Source organism: Bacidia gigantensis (genome assembly GCF_019456465.1).
Source record: "Bacidia gigantensis strain McMullin 20006 chromosome Unknown contig_156, whole genome shotgun sequence".
NCBI lineage: Eukaryota > Fungi > Ascomycota > Lecanoromycetes > Lecanorales > Ramalinaceae > Bacidia > Bacidia gigantensis.
Genome location: NW_025408594.1, coordinates 1227536 through 1248926, shown reverse-complemented (window position 1 = coordinate 1248926; position 21391 = coordinate 1227536). Strand labels below are relative to the sequence as shown.

The 21391-nt window shown below is 49.0% G+C and overlaps 7 protein-coding genes across 7 annotated transcripts; 4 read left to right on the top strand and 3 right to left on the bottom strand.

Moving 5' to 3' along the window:
• Positions 1-459: 459 nt before the first annotated feature.
• Positions 460-1996, top strand: KY384_002662 (uncharacterized protein; the record flags this gene model as incomplete). Its single annotated transcript, XM_044811184.1, has 2 exons — positions 460-1306; positions 1356-1996. The coding sequence occupies 2 exons, from the start codon at positions 460-462 to the stop codon at positions 1994-1996; spliced, it is 1488 nt and encodes a 495-aa protein (XP_044672067.1).
• A 4148-nt stretch (positions 1997-6144) lies between these two features.
• On the bottom strand, positions 6145-8070 carry KY384_002661 (uncharacterized protein; the record flags this gene model as incomplete). The annotated part of the gene is made up of 3 exons (XM_044811183.1): positions 6145-6285; positions 6341-7947; positions 7992-8070. 3 exons carry the CDS (start codon positions 8068-8070, stop codon positions 6145-6147), a joined length of 1827 nt encoding a protein of 608 aa, XP_044672066.1.
• Positions 8071-8688: 618 nt separating this feature from the next.
• GEM1 (ERMES complex Ca(2+)-binding regulatory GTPase gem1) lies at positions 8689-10652 on the top strand (the record flags this gene model as incomplete). The annotated part of the gene is made up of 2 exons (XM_044811182.1): positions 8689-8698; positions 8746-10652. The coding sequence occupies 2 exons, from the start codon at positions 8689-8691 to the stop codon at positions 10650-10652; spliced, it is 1917 nt and encodes a 638-aa protein (XP_044672065.1).
• A 145-nt stretch (positions 10653-10797) lies between these two features.
• Positions 10798-11581, bottom strand: KY384_002659 (uncharacterized protein; the record flags this gene model as incomplete). Its single annotated transcript, XM_044811181.1, has 2 exons — positions 10798-11401; positions 11508-11581. The coding sequence occupies 2 exons, from the start codon at positions 11579-11581 to the stop codon at positions 10798-10800; spliced, it is 678 nt and encodes a 225-aa protein (XP_044672064.1).
• A 409-nt stretch (positions 11582-11990) lies between these two features.
• Positions 11991-17095, top strand: KY384_002658 (uncharacterized protein; the record flags this gene model as incomplete). The annotated part of the gene is made up of 6 exons (XM_044811180.1): positions 11991-12323; positions 12378-12450; positions 12587-12702; positions 12767-13252; positions 14146-16710; positions 16763-17095. The coding sequence occupies 6 exons, from the start codon at positions 11991-11993 to the stop codon at positions 17093-17095; spliced, it is 3906 nt and encodes a 1301-aa protein (XP_044672063.1).
• A 705-nt stretch (positions 17096-17800) lies between these two features.
• On the top strand, positions 17801-18424 carry KY384_002657 (uncharacterized protein; the record flags this gene model as incomplete). Its single annotated transcript, XM_044811179.1, has 1 exon — positions 17801-18424. One exon carries the CDS (start codon positions 17801-17803, stop codon positions 18422-18424), a length of 624 nt encoding a protein of 207 aa, XP_044672062.1.
• Positions 18425-18663: 239 nt separating this feature from the next.
• KY384_002656 (uncharacterized protein) lies at positions 18664-20199 on the bottom strand (the record flags this gene model as incomplete). Its single annotated transcript, XM_044811178.1, has 2 exons — positions 18664-19529; positions 19578-20199. 2 exons carry the CDS (start codon positions 20197-20199, stop codon positions 18664-18666), a joined length of 1488 nt encoding a protein of 495 aa, XP_044672061.1.
• Between the last annotated feature and the right edge of the window lie 1192 nt (positions 20200-21391).

Here is a 21391-nt window from a genome sequence, read left to right as displayed (position 1 = left end):
TTGAATTCCGGGCAAATTGTACTGGTTGCAGGGTTAGATGCGGTAGCCTTCTTGATTTCTCTTTTCAAAAAGGGGTGAGGGAGGGCGGTACCACGATTCTTCATGGCAGCATACTCATACAATGGTGACTTCTGTCAGTAGTGTAAATAGTTTCAATGAGAGTATAACGTTCAGTCTACAGGTAACAAATTCTATCTGCCCCTCGTGCTGTGGGGCGAGGGGGACATTTATTAATTGGTTTCTGTGCTCCTTGGCAAAAAGCCTTGCAAATGCTCATTGACGTCATGGCGACCTTCTTCTGAGCTTCAAGATCCTCAATTATTAGCAACCCCATGCCCCCCATTAAGTTCCCTGTAACGTCCTAGATCATAACCTTCTCCCTCCTATATTACTCTTCCCGTTGTGCAATCAGCACTTTTGACAGACGGTCTTAAAAGACACTGCTACCATCATCAGACCATGACGACTGCTCGCAGTCCTACACAATCGCTCCCTTATCGAACCACTGGCGGCTCCGTATCTGACGATGAAGCCGTCCCCGAGACCGATCCCAGTGACACCACATCTCTGCTTCTTGAGCGTCTCCGAGCGTACAAACACGCTTGCGGCTATTTAGAAGCCTACATTACAGCACATGAGAAAGCCGAACATGCCCACGCGAAGGAGATAGAGAAAGTCTTGAAAAGCGTGTCTGATCCACTTAAGGAAGGGCATCATTTCGACCAGAAGCTTGGTGGAGTAGCTGGATTGTTCGAAAATATTCGAAGCAATACCCAAGGTATATCGAATGCACATTTGGAGACAGCGAAGAATCTAAAGGGTTCTGTGCTACCAATCTTGGAGAGGCTTCATGTTGAAATCAAGAACAAGACGAAAGAGTTGAACAAGGGAGCTGCAAAAGGAAGCAAAGAAGTGGACAAGACCAGAAATACCACTCAGAAACATATCGAGCTCCTGGGCCAACATACTGCCGCCTTCTCATCATCCGGCGGAAAGATAGAGGCGGCTAACGATCCCTACATTCTTAAGCGTGGTGTCAGACACCGATTGCACCAGCAAGTGTTGAATGAGAACAACAACAGGCATGACTTGATTGCGGTACAAGATAGTTTCGGTGCATTTGAAGCACATATCATCGCGACATTCCAGCAAGCACTTAACTCCTTCCTGCAATATGCCGGCGGAGATCTGGAGAGGCAGAAGGCCATGTATTCGGACATCATATCCACAGCTCAGAGAATTCCCCCAGACTTCGAGTGGCAAGGCTTCATCAACCGTAACAACAATGTCCTCATTGATCCCTCGGGTGAGTCACATCCTGTATGTGGAATTGAGACGACTGATGTCATATTTAGCACCTCCACGTGATATATCGAGCATCTCATTTCCAAATCAAGACCATCAGTCAACTCAACCTCTTATTGCTGGTACTTTGGAACGTAAATCTCGTGTTGCTCTCAAAGGATATGATACTGGCTACTACGTATTGTCACCATCGAAATTCTTCCACCAGTTTGCCTCGGACGATGATCTCCGCAAAGATCCTACACCCGAGTTGTCTCTTTATCTCCCAGACTGCACCCTTGGAGGCCTCAATGACAACAAGTTCAGTGTCAAAGGTAAGGATGTTTCGAAAGGGAAAGTCGGCTCAGCAATGTCGATGGCTCATGAGCTCTCGTTCAAAGCCCACAGCGCCGCCGATGCCAAAAAATGGTATTCTGTGATCGAAGCATCAGCTTCTGGTAGTTACACGCCAAGCTCGTCGACGCTTTCCAGCCCTGTGGAAAGTCGGAACGTTAGCGCGCAGCAGCAGCCACCGCCACTGAAGACAAATCAGCAGCAGACTGGGTACCAGGCATCTCCGATCACTCCTGGGGCTGGCGTGCAGCCTGGTAGTGCAGGACCCGGGAAGTTGACAAATCTGCAAACCTCTGGGACGACCACACCTGGCAGTGTTCCGAATTCTGGTGTGGAAAGGGCACCTGGTCAATATTGAAGGTATTTCACTGTCCAGGAAGCGTTTCACGCAAGACCAAGGCCAAAAGCCTGATGGGGAACTCGCGTAAAGGCTAATGTGAGTCCCTTTGCTCATCGTTCTATTTTTGACAAGTCTACGAAATCTCAAACTGCTTTCCAGCGAGTCATGATTTACGACGTAGATATTTAATGTTGCTAGTGTCAAGAGTCGCTTCAGTGCAATCGCCCTGTCCGCATGCAAATTCACGTCTCAAACCAAGCTTATTTTCAGAAATCGCAAGGCTTGGGTCATTCTTGCGACTTTCAATCACTTTTCCGGTCGATAATCCAAAATCCCAAGAGTGCGCATGTCATCTCTTCTCATCGCGTTTATAGATCGGGTTACTCCTTCGAATTTCATCTTCCTGCTACGTCATCTCGTTCATTGCAGACCTCTATTAGAACTATCTCTCATCATAGAAGTCTAGGAGACGGACGCGGAAAAGACGTGTGTTTGTTCTGGAGTTTTTTACCAATTGTTGAAATTAAAATTTTGAGTACTTGCAGTCACGACCGACCATCTCAACCAAGCTTTTAAGCTAGCTAGCAGAAAAGAGTTCAGGCATTTCTCACCCTTCAATACAGATTTTGCTGCCTTCCTGATATTCCCAATTTTCATATCTGCGACAGACTTGTCCTTTTCGTGATTAACATCTTGCAGTTGGCGATACCTATATCCAGGCTCTGTGTCCAGTGAAAGAGAGTGAAGACCGCTATTCGTCATGGTTCTTGAAGTTCAGGGGCATTCTTTGCATTTCCACTTCAATCATCAGATACACATTCACGCCCTGCATTCTTCTGCAAGATAGCTTTATGTGTACATGATAAAGTCTTTCGTCTTCGCAGTCAACACCACTTCAATCCTCTCTCATCTCAAAGTGAAGAAAAGTAAGAAGAAAAGAGGTACCGTCCTGTCATGATTCATTAATCTTTCTGGTATACTCTAGCGACGTAGCAGCCGCCTATGATAGAAGCCGCTCTCTACCAAAGCTACGAGGGCGACAAACACTGCAAGCAGGTCGACAATGATACTGAACATGTCGTGTGACGACCATTGTGTTGTGGACGGGCTTGGTGCATGACATGGGAACATGGCGTGGGTCGGACAGGCTTAGTCATGATAAGCTTGCGTCAGTGATGTGAGAAGATGGGGCAGGCACCTGAGCTGGTGGGAAGCATTTCTGAATTTTTGGTAGTATGAGAACGGAACGCAACGAAGGTGTGATTTCGGAGATCGTAATGCGGTGTCAAGAAGTTTTAGGCTTAAATGAGGTAATTTGGACTTTGGTTGAAGAGATGATAGTGGAAATCGTGAGGGGTGTTACAGGCATGTGCAAGCATGGGGAAGTTTCTGCCTTTTGTAAGTAACGGAAAGTCCATCTTCGACATCTCAGAGGCCGCATGATTAGATCCGCAAAGAGACCCGGCAGCGATCAGCTACTTTTCGCTGTAGTGCCACCACTCCTTAGTTTGATAATCTGGCCAGTCAGATCAAAGCGGGCGTCGAAACTAGCTTTATACAGCCACAACTGACTGACGTTTACGACTAATGCACAAGAGAAGCTCCAAAGGCTAACACTGTTGGCTACCCTTCAATGCCGGGCCTGCCAGGGTACACTTTATCCTGGTCTAGCTCTGCCTGTGTGCTTATTAGGGACTAGGGAGGGGGCAAGTCTTAAGGCGGGGGCCGCCCTACGAGCCTTACGCCGGCTAAACTAGTCTTACTTTCGAATGTCTCCTTAGTCGCATGCTAGGGTTACTGGTTTGCTATTATGGTGTAAGTCAGACCGTCACCCTTTCTCGACCACTCCCTCGTGTCTGTCGCAGTTCAGGCTCGGACAGTCCCGCGCCTTCGCTCCCCTCGCCTCCTCATCATGGTGGTCACTACATCCTAGGCTGAAGCCACACCAAGATTTATGCGGTAAGACATGGAGATTGTAGAGCTGAACGAGAAGCCCGCAAGCTTGAAGGCTGTACATTGCAAGTCATGGGTATAGCTTTTAGGGGTCCTATCCGTTAGGTTACCCCTATGTTCAAGTTTCTTGGGATTTTCGGAACTTTTCCGGAGGGCACAAACCACTAAAAGCTCAAAGATAAATCACCTTATAACTTGATAAATAAAGCTTCAAAATTACCAAACGCGATCTCAAAAGAAAGCTGACTACAAGCGCTTTCAAACGAAGCTTTACTTGTTCAATTTGAAGCTTTTTTAGTTAAGATATTTGACTGATCATATTCCCTTCGTTCAAAAAGACTGCGAAGGAAATAACATAGTCATTTTCTATCCAAGAATCAACAACAAGACATCAAATAAAAGCTGGTTTTAAGCGCTTTTCAATGATCCAAAAATCATCCGGTTTGAAGCATTGACTGTAAAGTTATCAGTAGATTTGTCTTTTACATACAAATTTTTGACGCGTTCCACGCGCCAGCATTAATAATAGATCCCTCTATAACTTTATCAATAATGATACAAAATTGACAATTAAAGAACCTGATAGAAGCTAAAGTAAGGCGCTTTCAGATGATATTTAAATTATAAGTTTTGAAGCTTTTTTGATAAAGTTATTATGAGTTGAAAAAAAAGAGATGGCGCGGAAAACGCGAAAAAAAAAGTTCCGAAAATCCCAAGAAACTTGAACATAGGGGTACCCGTTATCACATCCTTTTCAGACATTTCACCTTCATTAATGGGGAAAGAGACCCTGAATTGATTTCATTTCCATTTGTTTCTTGTGCTGTGAAGGAATTAGAGCTGGCACTGTGTAAATCATTACTTCTTTACCCTGTGTTTTCCTTCGCTGCCACCTAACATATCTACCTACACCGATTCTTCAAGAGTGATGCTTACCCTCGCCTCTTGAGATCATCCGCGGCTCCACGCGGCTCCAGCCTTATTCTCATATATCTTCCTTCCTGTTCTATTCCGATCAAAGAAGCGATCTCAAGCATCATTGCCCTATCGTCGGAGCGGCAGCTGCCTATGCGATTGCAAGGATGTTGAGTATCGTATCGACAACGTCCGGCGACGACCAGTCGTTCGGACTACTGACACTGTCTACTACGTTACCAAATTCTGGCACCTTTATTAGTAGGTCCCAGGCTTTGCGGAGGTGATGGTGTTACTTGAAGTCTGATTCCACATGGTGTTTCTTTGATCTGAAAGCCTAGCTCTGGTAGGGAAGAGAGACCGGCTATAGCGAAACAATCGTGGAAGAATGGGTTGGGGAGGAAAGTGGTGGACAAGGTGAGGCTGGCCTAGTGAGAATCTTCGGGCTCGATTGGAAGGAAAAGTACTTCTGGTTCACAGACAGCCTTTGCATTCGAAGAAAGTGATTGTCGGTACCCATGATGTCCTTTTGTACTGAGAAAGAAAGGGCCCAGAGCTACCGAGGAATGAAGCACTGTCGTGCAGGCTGAGGTCTGAATGGAATTTCTTGATGGAAGATGCACCTGTTGAAACACATGCGCGTACAGAGGCCTGGGGCCGATGCTGCAAAATCTCCTCTCGGCAGACGAGGTCGCAAATTCAGTGTTTTGCAGAAAGGAGTGCTGGACACAAGACATGGAATTACGTCTTGTTTGGTTGCTTTATTCTCCGAATGCCTGAGACCCTATAACGTGTGCGCGTAATAAGACTTCTCTCAGAACGCGTACAGGGCAGAAGGTTCGGGACTAAGCCTGAGGTATTGCATTTTCTTGCGCTTGTATCAGGCAGCTATTCATATCTAGAAAGTGGAGGAGCTTAGGTGAGCGCTCAGACCAATCTTCAGCCTCGTCTCACCGGATAAGCTACGCAGGTGGTTGGTACAAGCACAAAGTTCGCTACAGAATGTTATTACGCACCTTGCAGGCGAAATCCTCACTGGAACAATCCGGTCATTGGCAGGTGGCGGTCAATGGCAGCTATCCCTGAAGGATGAGTTGTGTGGCCAGAAAGTCTGTGCGGTGTTTAAAAACGACTGTGGACTGATGGCGGGTCTCCGGCTGTATTCCTGACTCTAGCACACAGCGTCGTTGGAGGAGGCCAAGACATAAATCGACATTGCCTCCCATTTGTTCAGAGAAGCAAGATTATCAAGTACAGACATGTCTGCTAAATTTGAATGCTGGGCATTGTTATCTTCTTCATGACAGCGCGACCTGACTTGAGTTTACAACATCAGATGGCCGCGTCCATGCTCTTATATGGCCATCTGCACAAGCTGTGATAATGAACTCCTCTTCAAAGCCCAGCCAGCTCATGCGATCTTCGTCTACGACTTTCGACTATAATTCATTAGTACCTTCCAGCTTCTCAGCAGCCTTCATCATATTCACTTACCATCACAGGTGGCAGCTCAGCAGTAACAGTCCGACTCTCAACTTCATGCTCAATACAGCCTCCCTCCCCATCTAGGCCCTCCCCGTCGACTAGCAGCGAAGAATCACTACGAAGCCGACTCGTCGCCTGACTAGCCCGTCCAGGAGCAGGGTAACTCGATACACTCCCGCGATTGGCCGCATTCCGTTGCGCACCACTCTTGCCCCCCTTTGGCCTCCTCAGCATGCCTACATTGAAATCCCACAATAAAAGCCGCCTATCCTCCCCCACGCTGCCGAACCGGTAATTTCGCCCGTCGCAACTTCGCCAGGGATCGAAAGCTACAGCTGTAACCCAGCTACGGTGGCCTTGACATCTGGCGACAATCCGGCGCTCGTGCAGGGACCAGAGCGTTACAAGATCGTCTTGCCCACCCGTGAGGACGTACTTGCCGTCTGGTGACCAGCAGACGCAGGTAAAGGCGCCATAATAAGAAGGGTAAAGATCCGTTAGTGTTTCTTTGAGGTAATTGATTATTCGTAATGAGCCATCTTCCGAGACGACAGCGAGATAAGGGCAGCTGGAAGGGTTGGGAGAGAAAGCGAAGGCTGTAATGCGGTAGTGAAATAGCCGCCATGAGGCTACTGGGTTTGACTTTTGATTTTTGGATGTTATGGATTTGTTGATGTGAAGGGGTGGATTGGAATTCAAATCGCCATTGGCGGAAGTATGAAGCACGCCATTTTCAGGAGTGGAGAGACCGTTCGGTGTTTCTGGCGTGAATGCTGCGTCTTCGCGTTCTTTATCGTAAACGATGAGTGTACCGTCCATGTGAGAAGCAAGAAAAAGATTTTCGGAGCCTGGTAACCATCGAATTTCAGTTATCGGTGAGCTGCTAATTATGTTGCCTTTGTTGATCCGGACGTATTTCTGGGAGTATGCCTCAAACCAGACAATATCGCCAGTGTTGGCTCCCATGACTACATCTATATGGTTGGTAGTCTTAGTGAAATGGTTAATGTCATGGCAAAGAATGTTGGCTTTCGCGAAGAGGATTTTCATTAATGGTTGTGCGCGGGCTGGAGTGGGTGAAGATAAATCGAGCCATTGGTAAGCGCGATCGATATTTGCGAACAGAAAGAGGCCTTCCGGACTGTGTTCCTGTAGTCGCTTTTGTAATTGGTCGTGGGGTATGACTCTGGATATGAATTGCGAGTTGCTCTTCACGAGATTTGTTTTTGGCTTCTTACGTTTTAGACCCTCCTTGCCAAGGGCAGGTGTGAGGAGCTGGTTCCCTTCCTCTACGTATACGGAGGCACGATTGTTAGTCGCCTTGTGTGGGGGCTTTCCATCACTGTTACTTTCATTTGAGCTTCTTGACTCTTTCTCATGTTCTTTCAGGCTGTAGGTCCCCAGCGTTGACACCGTACTTCCCGCCGTGCCGGCCCTGTAGAAAGGCGGCGGCGTTCGTCTGGGGTTGATTACACACACTGAGATCTTGACACCAGCGCGCGGTGGGCCTGGTGTTGTGGCCAGTGGATTTGAGCTTGTGGCTGGCGCTTCTTGAGGATGAGGTGGGGGAGTAGCAAGGTGCAGGCTATCCTGCAGCGTGTAGACGCCTTCCACGGCTTAGCAACTTTCAACGTCCAAAAAGTCAATTATCCTTCCTCACCCTCGCCGACAGACAATTGATACTCAGGGCCATCGGGATGGGAGAGCGAATTGGTCATCTCAATGCTAGGCGTCGCCATATTTTGGTGGCTTGTGTTGTTCGAATTCGTCGAGGAGGCATTGGTGGTACTCGCGGGCGAGGAAATTGGGTACCGTGTTGGCGGTGGAAGAACACTGTTAGGGTTAAGCATCGTGGCTTGCTCTACGGGAATGGTGAGCCAAGCCTACAACATGTTTGATGGGGCTGCCCCTCGTGCTCAACGTGCAGGATGCGGGTTGCGGGCCGCTCGATCGCTTCCGATGCAAGATGACTTGGCTGCAGATTAGATGGTGGCCGACAATTCTCGCTCGTTGATCAATAAATGCGTGAGAGAAGAAGCATGTCGGCGATCGAGTAGTAGTGAACGGCCTTGATTTTCAGGCACCTATTTGTTTGCTGACGTAACAGGCGCCGCAAAGTACGTCAATTCTGACTTCTGACTTCTGACTGAGGACGGGCAGGGATAAGATTTTGACATCCCGGCGCGCACGTGGCGAGCTACGGGTGGCTTGAAGCCTAAAATCAATTTCGGTTGGTCCCTTTCCCTTTTTGTACAGCCATATCAATTAACGATCCCGTGTACTATCTCATTCTTTTAGCGCAAACTCCTGTTCCTTTCTTCATTGCAAAGGCAGTGGGCTAGATATGCATCACGGTCATGTCTATCGGTGAGTGACAGCGGCACTTTTCTGCGGTGCAACGTCGGCAAGCTCAGGAGCTGACGCAAAGGTAGTGCGCATTTGTCTCTGCGGTGACGAAGGCACTGGCAAGTCTAGTCTGATCACCAGCCTTGTCAAAGATACATTCGTCGCACACAAGATACAACCAACCCTCCCTCCTATCACAGTTCCTCCCAGCATCTCAACACCAGAAGATGTCTCAACCACAATTATAGATACCTCTGCTCTACCGCAAGAGCGCAACAACCTCAATAAGGAAATCCGGAAATCAAGTGTCATTTTCCTGGTATATGCAGATCACTATAGCTATGAGCGGATTGCCTTGTTCTGGCTTCCGCACTTTCGATCTCTCGGCGTCAATGTCCCAGTTGTCCTCTGTGCCAATAAGTCCGACCTGTCCACAAACGTCAGCACAGAGCAGGTGATTGAAGATGAAATGCTCCCAGTCATGTCAGAGTTTAAAGAGATTGATTCATGCATACGTACGAGCGCGAGGGAACATCATAACATCAATGAAGCCTTCTTCCTCTGCCAGAAGGCGGTGACGGATCCAATAGCCCCACTTTACGATGCGAAAGAATCAAGTCTGAAACCTGCTTGTATCTCTGCTCTCAAGAGAATCTTCCATCTTTGCGATCACGATCAGGATGGCTACCTTTCCGACGATGAAATCCAGCAATTCCAGAACAAGTGCTTCGGCAAGCCTCTTTCACCTTCCGATCTTGAGAATATCAAGAATACTGTCTCTGATGCTACGCAAAGCACTGCGAGCCAGAAAGGTATCACTAGCGAGGCATTCGTCGCATTGAACAAGATATTTGCTCAGAAGGGCCGGCACGAGACCATCTGGCTTATCCTACGCACGTTCCACTACAGCAACAGCCTATCTCTCGAACCTCGCTACTTTTCACCTAAATTTGATGTACCACCAAATGCTTCTGTTGAACTGTCTCCTGCTGGTTACCGCTTCTTTGTTGATTTGTTTCTGCTTCATGACAAAGACAACGACGGCGGACTGTCTCCTTCGGAACTAGACTCACTTCTCTTTCCCACACCCGGCTTGCCCACTTCATGGTCTGACGACAGTGCTTCATTTCCATCCTCAACCGTGCGGAATGAGGCTCATTATATCACACTCCAGGGATGGCTGGCACAATGGAGCATGACAACGTTCTTTTCACCTAAGACTACCCTAAACTATCTTGCGTTCTTAGGGTTTGATCCCCCAAACCAGAACACCAAATCTGCTCTCACGATCACCAAACCTCGAAAACGGACTGTACGCTCTCGGAAGCGACCACCAAAGACGGAACGAAGCGTTCTGTTTGCTTACTTGGTTGGTTCTCCAGGGGCAGGCAAGTCGTCACTTCTCGATGCCTTCCTATCCCGGCCATTCTCTCCGACCTACCACCCAAGTATCAAGCAACGTACAGCCGTCAATACAGTCGAGCTTCCAGGTGGGAAGCAGTGCACGCTGATCCTTTCTGAGCTCGGTGAGCTCGAACCAGCCATCCTCGAGAATTCCAACAAACTCTCGACCGCCGACCTCGTGGTCTACGTCTATGATTCTTCCGACCTAGATTCATTCTCCTATATTCCGTCACTGCGATCACAACACCCTCATCTAGAGGATATGCCTAGCTTGTATGTAGCCTTGAAGGCTGATATGGATCGCTGTATGCAGAGCGGTGATGTACAGCCTGATGATTACACTACCTCTTTGGGCTTGGGAAAGCCCTTGCATGTTAGCGTTATGTGGAGCAGCATTGGCGAATTGTTCGTCAACATAGCTGAAGCAGCGCTCTGGCCTGCTAGCGCACTACCTGCCGCAAAAGACGGTGATAGTGATGATGGGGACTGGACGAGCTGGTGGATCGCAGGCGGAGCCATGGCGACTGTTGTTGCCGCTGCCCTTGGTGTCTGGAGGAGACTGGACAGGTAGTCTCCTTCGCATTGAGATTATTGTTTAGCGTGGAGTCTGGGAATAGTCGTCTGCAATGCGCAAAGAATTCTAGATGGACTCGTCCCCAGTTTAACCTCAACATAGATGCTCGTAGCTGTTGTTATCGTGGTATCACGATTTTTGCTTAATAAAAATCATATGACAGCTTTGCTGGATACTCTCCCGCTAAAAACTCAGCCATTCCCTCGGCTTTTAACTCCAAGATCCTCATCTTGCTGGGTCTCCTGCCGGTTTCCTCTTTCTCACTTTCCTCCTCTCCATTCACAAGCGACCTGTCTTGTGACCTCGCATCAGCAACATCACTAGATTGGTCCTCACCACTCTGCACAGATTCGTCATCCCCAGATTCTGTCCCTTTCAAATCCCCATCGACATCGCTATCAAGGAGTGCCGCAACATCCTCAAATTTACTGCTCTCTAGCCTCGCAGCGACCAACAGTTTCCCCACTACACTTCTAACAACAGCTACCCAACCCTCCATTTCTACCGTCAACTCCACAAGCGCCTTACTATCAGAGTCTAGTCTAAGACCGAGAGTCCTCATCTCCCTCATACCTCCACTCTCTATACTTGTCGTACCTGTGGTGGCGATCTGCGCATTGTGATTTCGCCATACTGTTCCCGCGAAGGGTGCGAACTTGATGAGGTCGCGCTTCAAGACTGAAGGGGGGTGAGAGAGCAGGGTGCCATGTGTGGTGAATACGCTTGGATTTTGCAGGTTGAATAAGCTTTGGAAAAGGGATAGTAGAAAGGCCCAGAAAAGGATTAGAGAAAATAGAGGCAAATGGAAAGCGAAAAGGAAGGAGAAAAAGGATGGGCAATGGAGTGACTTACATGAACTGCGAAACGTGCTCGTCTATGTTGTCGACTAGGACGTCTCGAACTGCCCGGGCGTCTACGAGCTTCATGATGTTTTGAAGCGGTCGTCAAGAGTAGTCATATATTCTAGATATTATAGGCTTCAGGACAAAAGCAGCATCAGCCGGAGCTCGTAGTATTAGGTCATATGGGAAGAGACGACATGAATAGGCGGCGAGAAGCCGGGACAATGGCAAATCACTGAAGTATCCGTGCAATATACTGGCAGATTCGAGAGACAAGGAAGTTGACCAGTGAGCTTGCCACAAGGGGCCAAGCTTTTTTTAAGTTTAGCTCTCCCTAGCTTTGAACAGCGCGCTCGCCTCGGCCGTCATGATGATGACGCAGGGACTGGGTATAGAGGTAATTTGAAAGCCCGGATTTGAATGATGCGATGTATTGATATATCCCTGCTATATCGAATTTATCACACACCTATCATAGCTTGCAACCGCAAAGATGGCGACTGATCCGCAAAAGTACATTCTCAACCACACTGCGCTGCGCGTGAAAGATCCCGAGCGCTCGATCAAGTACTATGAGTTTCTCGGCATGAAACAGCTTGCAAAGCTTGAAGACCCTGCTAAACAAGGGTTCGATTGCTATTTCTTGGGGTTTGACTCTCCCCAAAGTCTCTCGTATGGCAAGCAACAAACAGATCGCCAAGGCATCCTTGAGCTTCAGTATTATTATGGAGCAAAGGAGGATGATGATTACAAGATCAACAACGGCAACTCGGACCCCGGTAAAGGCTTTGGCCATGTCTGCATCTCTTGTGATCACCTGCAGGCGGTATGAATTGGTTGTCGTCATTGGCGTAGTAAATCTGGCTGATTGCCTCTCCAGGCATGCCAAAGAATCGAGGACGCTGGGTACAAATTCCAGAAGAAGTTGACTGATGGCAGGATGAAAAGCATAGGTAGATTGATTCTTTTCGGTCTTTTTGTCAGGCTCTAGAATCCAACTCTTTGATCTTTGAAAGACATCTTGCGTATTCCCTCAACTATCAAAGTCAAAATAGCAGGACTTATAGGCTGACCTGTGACATTGGCCAGCCTTTGCTTTAGATCCAGACGGGTATTGGGTGGAATTGATTGGGATCAATGCAGTGGAAAAGACCGAAAATGAGAAGCAAACAGACACCAGCACCTACCGATTCAATCACACCATGGTACGTAGCTTGCGCTTTCCGCTGTCCAACCCCAAATATACAGTGTAATCCTCTTTCAATACAGTCATTACTACTAGCTTTGACCATTCGCACTACCTCTTTGTTGGCAAGCAATGCTGACATAGAAACCAAAATGAAGATCCGCGTAAAGGATCCGGAAACGTCGTTGAAGTTCTATCAAGAGGTCTTCGGCATGAAATTGCACCGAACAATCGAGAACTCGGCGACGAGCTTCAATCTTTACTTCCTCGCTTATGAGGACCGGATCAGTGGATTAGAGAAAGCTCCAGCGGGAGCCAATCCATTAGCCGGCCAGGAAGGAATTCTAGAGCTGACATGGAATTATGGAACCGAGAAGGACGAAGATTTCACTTACCACAGCGGTAACGAAGATCCCAAAGGCTATGGTCACATTGGCATCATGGTCGATAATCTAGGTGCTGCGTGCGAACGGCTGGAGCAAAAGGGGGTTATTTGGCAGAAGCGGTTGAGTGACGGTAATATCAATTTTCTCGCTTTTTGCAAAGACCCAGATGGGTATTGGATCGAGGTAAGCCCCTCTTGAACCGTTGGACTCGTACTTTGACTCACGCTGCAATCAATAGCTTATCCAGAACTTTGCGCTCAAGTCGCCAGGCGATTGAATGCGTGTCACCGTTGGTCGTACATTCGAGACTACTGTCTGAATCATCGTAGGTGCTCGATCAACGAGGAATATGAATATGACGATGGGACGAACATACACAACCTTTGAGATTTCCTTGGCGTGTGACCAAAGCTCACCTCAGTACCTTGTGCCCGTAGAACATTGTCCCACCCGATCGAAACAACCCCCCAAGAGCCTTTTGCCCGAGTCTTTCCATGGTGAATGAATATGTCGGTATCATGCATGAGAGGTTCCAATCACTTCACTTCAGGATGATGTATTTGAGACGGTGAGAGGGTGAGACCGCAGGCCGGGGGGAAATCTTCATTCACCATCTTTAGCGCCAATTATGGACGCTAAGAGTAGCGGGCGCCTTCGACCATAGGGCTTTGAGGGGGGTTTCAAGGTCAAGCATGATACATATCGACCTGCATAGAACGGCCTTGACTGTGGATTGGAGCTCGACTCATTGCCTCTGAGTGCTGCGCGAACGACATGACGTTTGTGTTCACATGCCGACGCCTCGCCTTATCATCCATGCTGCCTTAAAACCACCGCGGCTTCTCCGCCAGCGTTGGCTACACAACCAGACGTTGGGATCATGCAGGTAAGAGCCCCTCGGCTTCCAAATTCTCCTGTGAATGTGAGAGCGGCGCAGGAAAAGCCGGTACAACTCTGTGCGAAACGGACTCGCACAACAAAGACGTCAAAGCTATGTTCAGAATTGCCAAACCTCCTTACATGACCAGATTTCCACATTGAGCTTGTCAAGCTAACGCTTCGATTCGCCCTTGCAGACGTCTTCCAGACCGTACTATGGCCGCCATCAACCAGTCTCCAAGAGAGGCCACGTGCCTCAAATTTCCATCAGTGACGACAACCATCATGTAACCGAAGCCATTGGTGATATGTATGGCGATCATGACTATAGCAAAAGAGAAGCTCGACCCTTGAGTTTTGTATCTACTTCGACTGCCCCGGCAAATACATCTCCGCTTTCGCCTCAGCGGCAGACTTCCAATTCAAACTCCCCTCCTCCACGATCGTCCAGCCAACGGCAAGCTCTAGGAAGGACGGTGTCAGGTGACAGAATACATCCTGCCATTAATGGACAGAACAATATGAACATGGCAAACAAAGCTACTGCAGGAGATGTAGAGGGAAGCTCGGGGCAGCTGTCTCCCCGGCCTTCTCTCCGAAGGCAGCCCTCGACGTCCGAGACAGCCAGCTCCCATTTTCCCTTGAACGACATTGACTATGAATCGAGCCCCAATGCAATAGCGCAGGAGCTGAACAATCTATCCGCATTACGGCGTATGTCCATGGACGTGAACGCCTCCCGCGACCCTGACCTGCCCTCCTTCAATTCGAACTTTGGAATACCTTCTGCGCCGCCGGATAGTACAGATCCAGACGACACTGCGAGGCTTTATTGGGTTCCTGCAAGTGTACACCCTGAGCTGGCACCAATGGAATTCAAGACATTCTTAGACAAAAAGGTCAAATCCTTGAGACGCAGGTCGGAAGAAAAACAAGGAGCGCTCGCTGCGGACGGGGTAGAGCGTGACACATCGAGTGCAAGTTTGAGAAGGAGAAGATCAATGTTGTCAAAACAGATTGACAACACGAATGGCCGAGGTGCAGAAGGCTATCAAGATGGCGCGGAGAGGCTTGAGAAGCGGAGGTCGCAAAGTAGTGGCGAACTTCTTAGTGGTGGAATCACTAATTTGCAAGATCTCGAAAGGCTCGTTAATGAGCCGGAGACAATCATACAAAGACTGAGTCTGGAGGCGGGGTCCGAGAGTGCTAGCGGGGAGGTCTTACCGGGAGACGACATGCCTATCCTACCCCAGATACCACCGAGCAACAATTCTCTAAAACGCTCGACAAGGACGACCTATCGACGCGGGGGTAGTCTTCGAAGAGGAGAGAGAGCACCGTTCTCAAAGCGAGCAGCCCAATTAGCTGGAGGAGGAGAGATTGATGGGGACCAATCCCCATCGTCATCACCTCAGCTCCCGTCAGATGAAGCATTCAATTTGTCACGAGTACAGACAGAACCTGCACCGGGCACTACGCCAGCCGCAGAGAACTTCTCGAGGCCGAATAGGATGAATCGCCGCGCACAAATGCCCTTAAGAGATCACCCAGGTCAGCCATCTGAAGAGCGTCCTGCCCGTCGAGGCTCAGAAAGCCATGATCAACGTCCCTCAGATCTCCAACACTCTAGTCGTCAAAGTCCACAGCCGCGGCATTTCGTTTCCCAAATAGCATCAAATGGCCGAATTGGCGTTCCACTCGGCAAGCAGAGTCCTGTGCCCTCGATTGTAGAAACACCCCCACCTTCCGATGCACAAAACTACCAGCCTCCACAGCGATCATCATCTCACGTACCTCCCCAGTCTATGCCACCGTCTGCTCCGCCTTCTGCTCCACCGAGTACCCATCGACCTCATGATCGGAGCGCCCAATCGCGGACCAACCAAAGCATCAAACCTGGCCAGTCTTTGAATGACATGACGCAGCATCCTTCACCGTTACCGGGGAATAACACGCGAACAGATAGCTTATCATTCATACCAACGTTGACAGAGGATAAAAAAGCCGATGGTAAGAAACTCAAGGATAAGAAAGAGAAGGACTCTGAGGGCGGAAGAAAGTCCAGTTGGAGCTGGGGCGCTCTACTTGGGAACGAGGAGAAAGAGAAAGAAAAGAAGAAGGAAGACGAGACTAAGAAGGCAAAGTCAAGATTGGGCAAGCAATCCGACAAATCCTACGACAACACAAGACTGGATGTTCTGCAAACTACCATGGACAGCAACAGAGGCAGAGAGAGCCTTGTCCTCGATCGAGGTGATCTGAAGCTTGAAGAGGAACGAAAGAAGGAGAGTAGTCGCAAATCTTCGGGTGGTGATGCGAAAAAGGAGAAAGAAACTGGCTTCTTCTCCAGCTTACTGGGCGGAGGCAAGAAGAAAGCTGACCGAGATTCCGCTGGTAAGAAGTATTATTCGAGGAACCTGTCCCCCGAACCCCCAGCAAGGATTCTCACACCTGATATTGACTATAATTGGACTCGGTTCTCAATCCTGGAAGAAAGGGCGATTTACCGGATGGCTCATATCAAGCTCGCAAATCCTCGACGAGCGCTGCACTCGCAGGTTTTGCTGAGTAACTTTATGTATGAAGAAAATGTTGTGAATATGGGATTGAGCTTACGCAAGTCTAGGTACTCATATCTCGCCAAGGTACAGCAAATGCATCCTCAAGCCAACATTCCGCAGTCAGTGGTCCAAAGGCAACAGGCTGCTCAGCAGAAGAAAGATCAGCCTGAGGAATTCTTGCAGTACCAAAAATACCAAGAGGTATATGATGATGTTGTAATATCTGGCAAGAAACAATACTAAAGTAGAACAGCAGCAGCAGCGCAAAGAAGATCAGGAGCAGCAACGAGCACCAGAGCAACAAGCACACGCGTCTCAGGCGAAGAACTCACAGCAGGACAATTTCATGGATATGGACTATGAATATGACGAGCCTGAGCAAGATCACGGACATCGGCCGCAATCTAGAGCCAGCCAGCATTCAGCCCGATCGTTTGATAACAACAATCATGGTAACCACCAAAGGCGCAACCAGCGGCATGGCCAACAGCACGGGCAGCAACATGACTATCAACAGACGTCACCCTATGCCTATCAGCAAAGTCAGTTTGATGAACCTGATCGAAGTGATGACGATATGTGGTGAATAATGACATGCCTCACCAATTTAGCGATTTGTACCAACATTCGCCTTTCACTGAAAGGTCTTTGAACAGTCCCGTAGCCGGACGTCAACAGCGGCAGCGTTCGGTATTCCGGGTATCAATGAAGCTACACACGTGCTTTATCCCCAGGAAACAGTTTTTGCGGGCAACAAGTGCGCAAGAGGATAAGTGCGATGCTTCCAGAGAGAAATCTTCAGGGGATTTTCGAATTGAGCACGCGCGGGGCGCAAAGACCTGGGATTTGAGACTGGACATATACGAATACATCAAGACAGTAGAGAAAGAGCAAGCCGCAGGAGAGAGAATGTTTGCTACCTGGATACAGCAGAGCGATCATTCGTTTGACTGGCGCTCTGGCGAGGGAGCATGTACATTACCACACGCAGCGAACAATATTTCTTCGTTGCTAGCGTTGACCTGACATCTGGATTGAATGAGTATTTGGAACTGCAAGAATACAAGATGTTCCAAAACAGAGTATCTTTCCAGAACAGAAAGCCCTATTCCGGTGATGCCTCATCAAGAGCGCTAGAATGTTCGTCTAATCACGGAACTATTAAATGCCCGAAATGCACCGCCACTTCTCTATGGCGTCATCTCGGAATGTCGTTTGCGCTGACCATCAATATCAATTCCAAATCATACGTCCTCACCTCCTATAACACAAAGCGTATAAACCCTCTTCCATGCGCCCTCCATCTCTCCCAACAATCCTCCGCAGTCTGACACTCACAAACCTAACGCGCCCATTCCTCACAACTCCACCACGCCCCTTCGCCCATCTGAACCCTAGCAAAATACCTAACAGCCTACCCCTCCGGTCTATGCCCACGCTCCCCTTCGGCCTCGGCGCATTCTTCTCCTCCAGCTCAGAAACAATGTCCAACACCGAACCCTTCCCCGTCCAGAAATCCAAGGACGAATGGCAAGCAGTCCTTAACCCCGAACAATTCCGCGTCATCAGAGAGAAAGGCACGGAAGCCCCCGGCACAGGCGAGTACGACAAACACATGCCCAAAGAAGGGGCATATACCTGTCGCGCGTGCGGCGCGCCCCTCTACCGCGCCACGCACAAATTCAAGAGCGGGTGTGGATGGCCTGCGTATTTCGATAGTATTCCGGGCGCTGTGAAGAGGAACGTCGATCGTACTTTTGGGATGGAACGGACGGAGATTGTGTGTGCGAATTGTGGGGGGCATTTGGGGCATGTGTTTAAAGGGGAGGGGTATCCGACGCCGACGAATGAGCGGCACTGTGTTAATTCGGTGAGCTTGAGGTTTGCGCCGGAGGAGAAGGAGGCGGCGCAGTAGAGAGGGTGGGTTTGGGTTTTTATGTGATGAGGTGACGGTGTGGTGAGCGTCTGGGGCGATGAGGGATGAGAGATGAGATGTTGGTGTAATGATAGATGATAAAAGCGACTTTGATCGCATGCAACTCACTTGTCCAATCGCGTTTGAGATTTACGATCGATATCAATGTACATACACCCTTAAGCAATCATGCTTCCTTCCTTCGAGTAAAGAGATCATGTGCGCCTGGGATGCCGCTCCTACGTATACTCATATTTACCTGTAATAATCATTTGGCTCTCCCCCCCAGCTGCTGCATGTCCTGGCTGTAGAGACGGTGGAGCATGGTATGGCTGATAGCCTACCCCAGCCGGTGGTCCGCTATTTAATACAGGGTATGCAGTCTGACCTCCCGAATTAGGCGATGGAGCTTGCGGTGGCCGTTGAGATGGTGGCCCCTGTTCGTAAGGTGGGTACTGCGGTCGTTGTGATGGTTGGTTAGGTGCAGAGCTGGGTGGATATGGCGGCTGCGCTGCGTTGAACTGCTGCTGTACTTGTGGAGGCTGTTGTTGCTGATGTGGTGCCTCATCTGGGGAATAGATTGATGGTGAATAATCGTTTGAAGGTTGTTGCGCTTGTTGCTGTTGAATGTGGGGCGGGTACGCGTTCTGACGGTTGTCAGTTGGACTGGCGTATTGAGACGTGGAAAGTTCTTGTGGGTTTTCGTAAGTTGACTGTGGACGATGTTGTACATAGGGATCGTTTGGTGGATGCTGGGAACTGCCGGAACCCATGCGTTGCCGGGGATCTGAGGGGTGATATTGGTTCGGTTGTTGCTGACTTGGGGCTTGCTGGTTTCCATAGACGAAGGGCTGTGGCCCGGTTTTCGGCGGCTGTTGAGATTGCTGAGGGCGCGAATCATGCGCATCTGGACCTGGAGTATAGAATCGACCTGGACCTGATTGAGGCGGCGCACCTTGGGGAGGATAACCCCCTGGATAGCCATATTGCGGCTGACTTTGGCGACCGTAGGGTTGTTGCGCCGGTTGTGACATCGATGCTTCCAAAAGAGACTCATAGTCTCGCCGCGCCTTGATAAATTTCTCGTTCAGTTGAGTGAAGTCGTCTGGAAGTTCTCAGTTCAGAGCGGTCCATCCTTTACCATTGAACTTACCTTTCTTCTGCGAATACTTCCCAATGAGCTCGATGAGCTTTGGCCGAATAGCGAGCGTTGAATGATAGAGCTCAGTGATCTCCTCGTTGTCTCTCACATTCAACTCTGAGCTACTCGTACTCAACAGTGTGAGGAGCTTTTCTACGTTCTTGATCTCTCCGAACACTTCTGCTTCCATTTGTGCTTCCCGTTGCAGCTCATCTTGGGTCGGGTCTGCCAATTTCTCCACGTAGTTGAGGGGAAAGATTCCGGTTTGACCTCTTAGAGAGCCTTTCCACCAGTCCTTGTAGACGCTCTCCAGTACTGCTATTGTATCTCCTTTCCGGAACTGCAATTCACCGGGCTCAGAAGGTACAAAGTCGTAAAGAGCTCGGACTCGAGATACGGTGGCTGCGGTCGTGCCTTGTGGAGCTGGCTGGGGAGGCGCCGATTGCTTTGAAGGACCGGCTTGCGATTGCGGCGCTGGACTGGCTTTCTTGCCGTGATTCTGTGCGGGTACGGGCTTTTCTTTGACTGAAAGAGCTAGTGCCATCTGTAGTTCCTCTTCCTCTTTCTGTCTATCTACGTCTGTAATCTGGCGCTTTGTAGGCTTCGACGGCGGATGTAGATTGGGATCTAGCATACATCAGCCTAGACCAGAAAAGATTGTCATCGGTCACACTTTGACTTTTGAGTCTGTTGTATGCCTGATCCATGATCCCAAGATCCGGGTCCTTGGAAAACATCTCAGACCATTCGCCCATGCGCTCTAATATCTTAGTTTTGACTTGTTGGTGTGTATTCTGAGCCAGTCAGTATGGAGCCTTCGCTCATGTCACGCTGCTCGGCTTGCTCGACTTACTCGATCATTTGCTAGCCTGAGTAACGCATCCGTAAAGCTTCGAGACGCTAATTCTTGATGCATTCGCCGATCGCAATTCTGGGATAGGGCATTTGCAAGCTTCGTGATTCAATCAGCCTCCACTCACCCAAGTCACGCATGCAGCTTTACCTCGAGCGTATAAAGCTGTACGTTGGCATTCCTATGTGCCAGACGTCTGATCATGGCAGCAACCGCATCTTTCGCTCTACAGACAAGTGCTTAGCAAGGGTTGTCAGAGTTCCTAGTCCAGCTGTAGGCTTTTACCCTGTACTCTCAGACCCAACTTTGTCGCAGACATCCTAAAATGTTCAGCCTTCAAACACGTAACTTAGTGCTTCGCGGCCTCCCTACGAGTATGAATTCCCAATTCTCGGACGTCAAATTCTCGTCTGTTGCCTTGGCTGTCCTGGCAGTTAGTAGCTGCCTAGATGAGGAGATGTCGAAGCGTTTACTCACCAACGGCATCATCAAAAGCGTTTTGCTGAGCTCGGAACATATTCGCGATCAAATCGTCTGTGCAAAAATGAAGGGCAGAGCAAAGATTGGGAAGGATAGTTACAGAAGGATGTGTATACTGAGTGAGGATTCGTCGTGCATGAGGCGCACATGGGCGCTAAGTGTGGCGTGTGGCTGTGCTAAGTGACGAAAATGGAAAACAGCCCCCAATGCAGCCTTGCTTTTAAGGCTTGCAAGGCGCACCATGAGTTTTGTAACACATTGATATCGTGCCAACCACTTTTTTGTCTGAAAAGCCTCGACATTTGATAAAATCCATTTAATTAAAGAGAGTTCCATAGAATGTGTATCGATATCGAGACATGATATTGTTCGCTAGACTGCTTCAAGATTTTCTAGTGAGCTCAAGAGGCTGCTCAGGCTTCCTCTATTGCATAGACCGAGACATGTCAAAGAGAAATAAAGTGTCTTCCTTGTAAGTGGCTGCTTTCACATA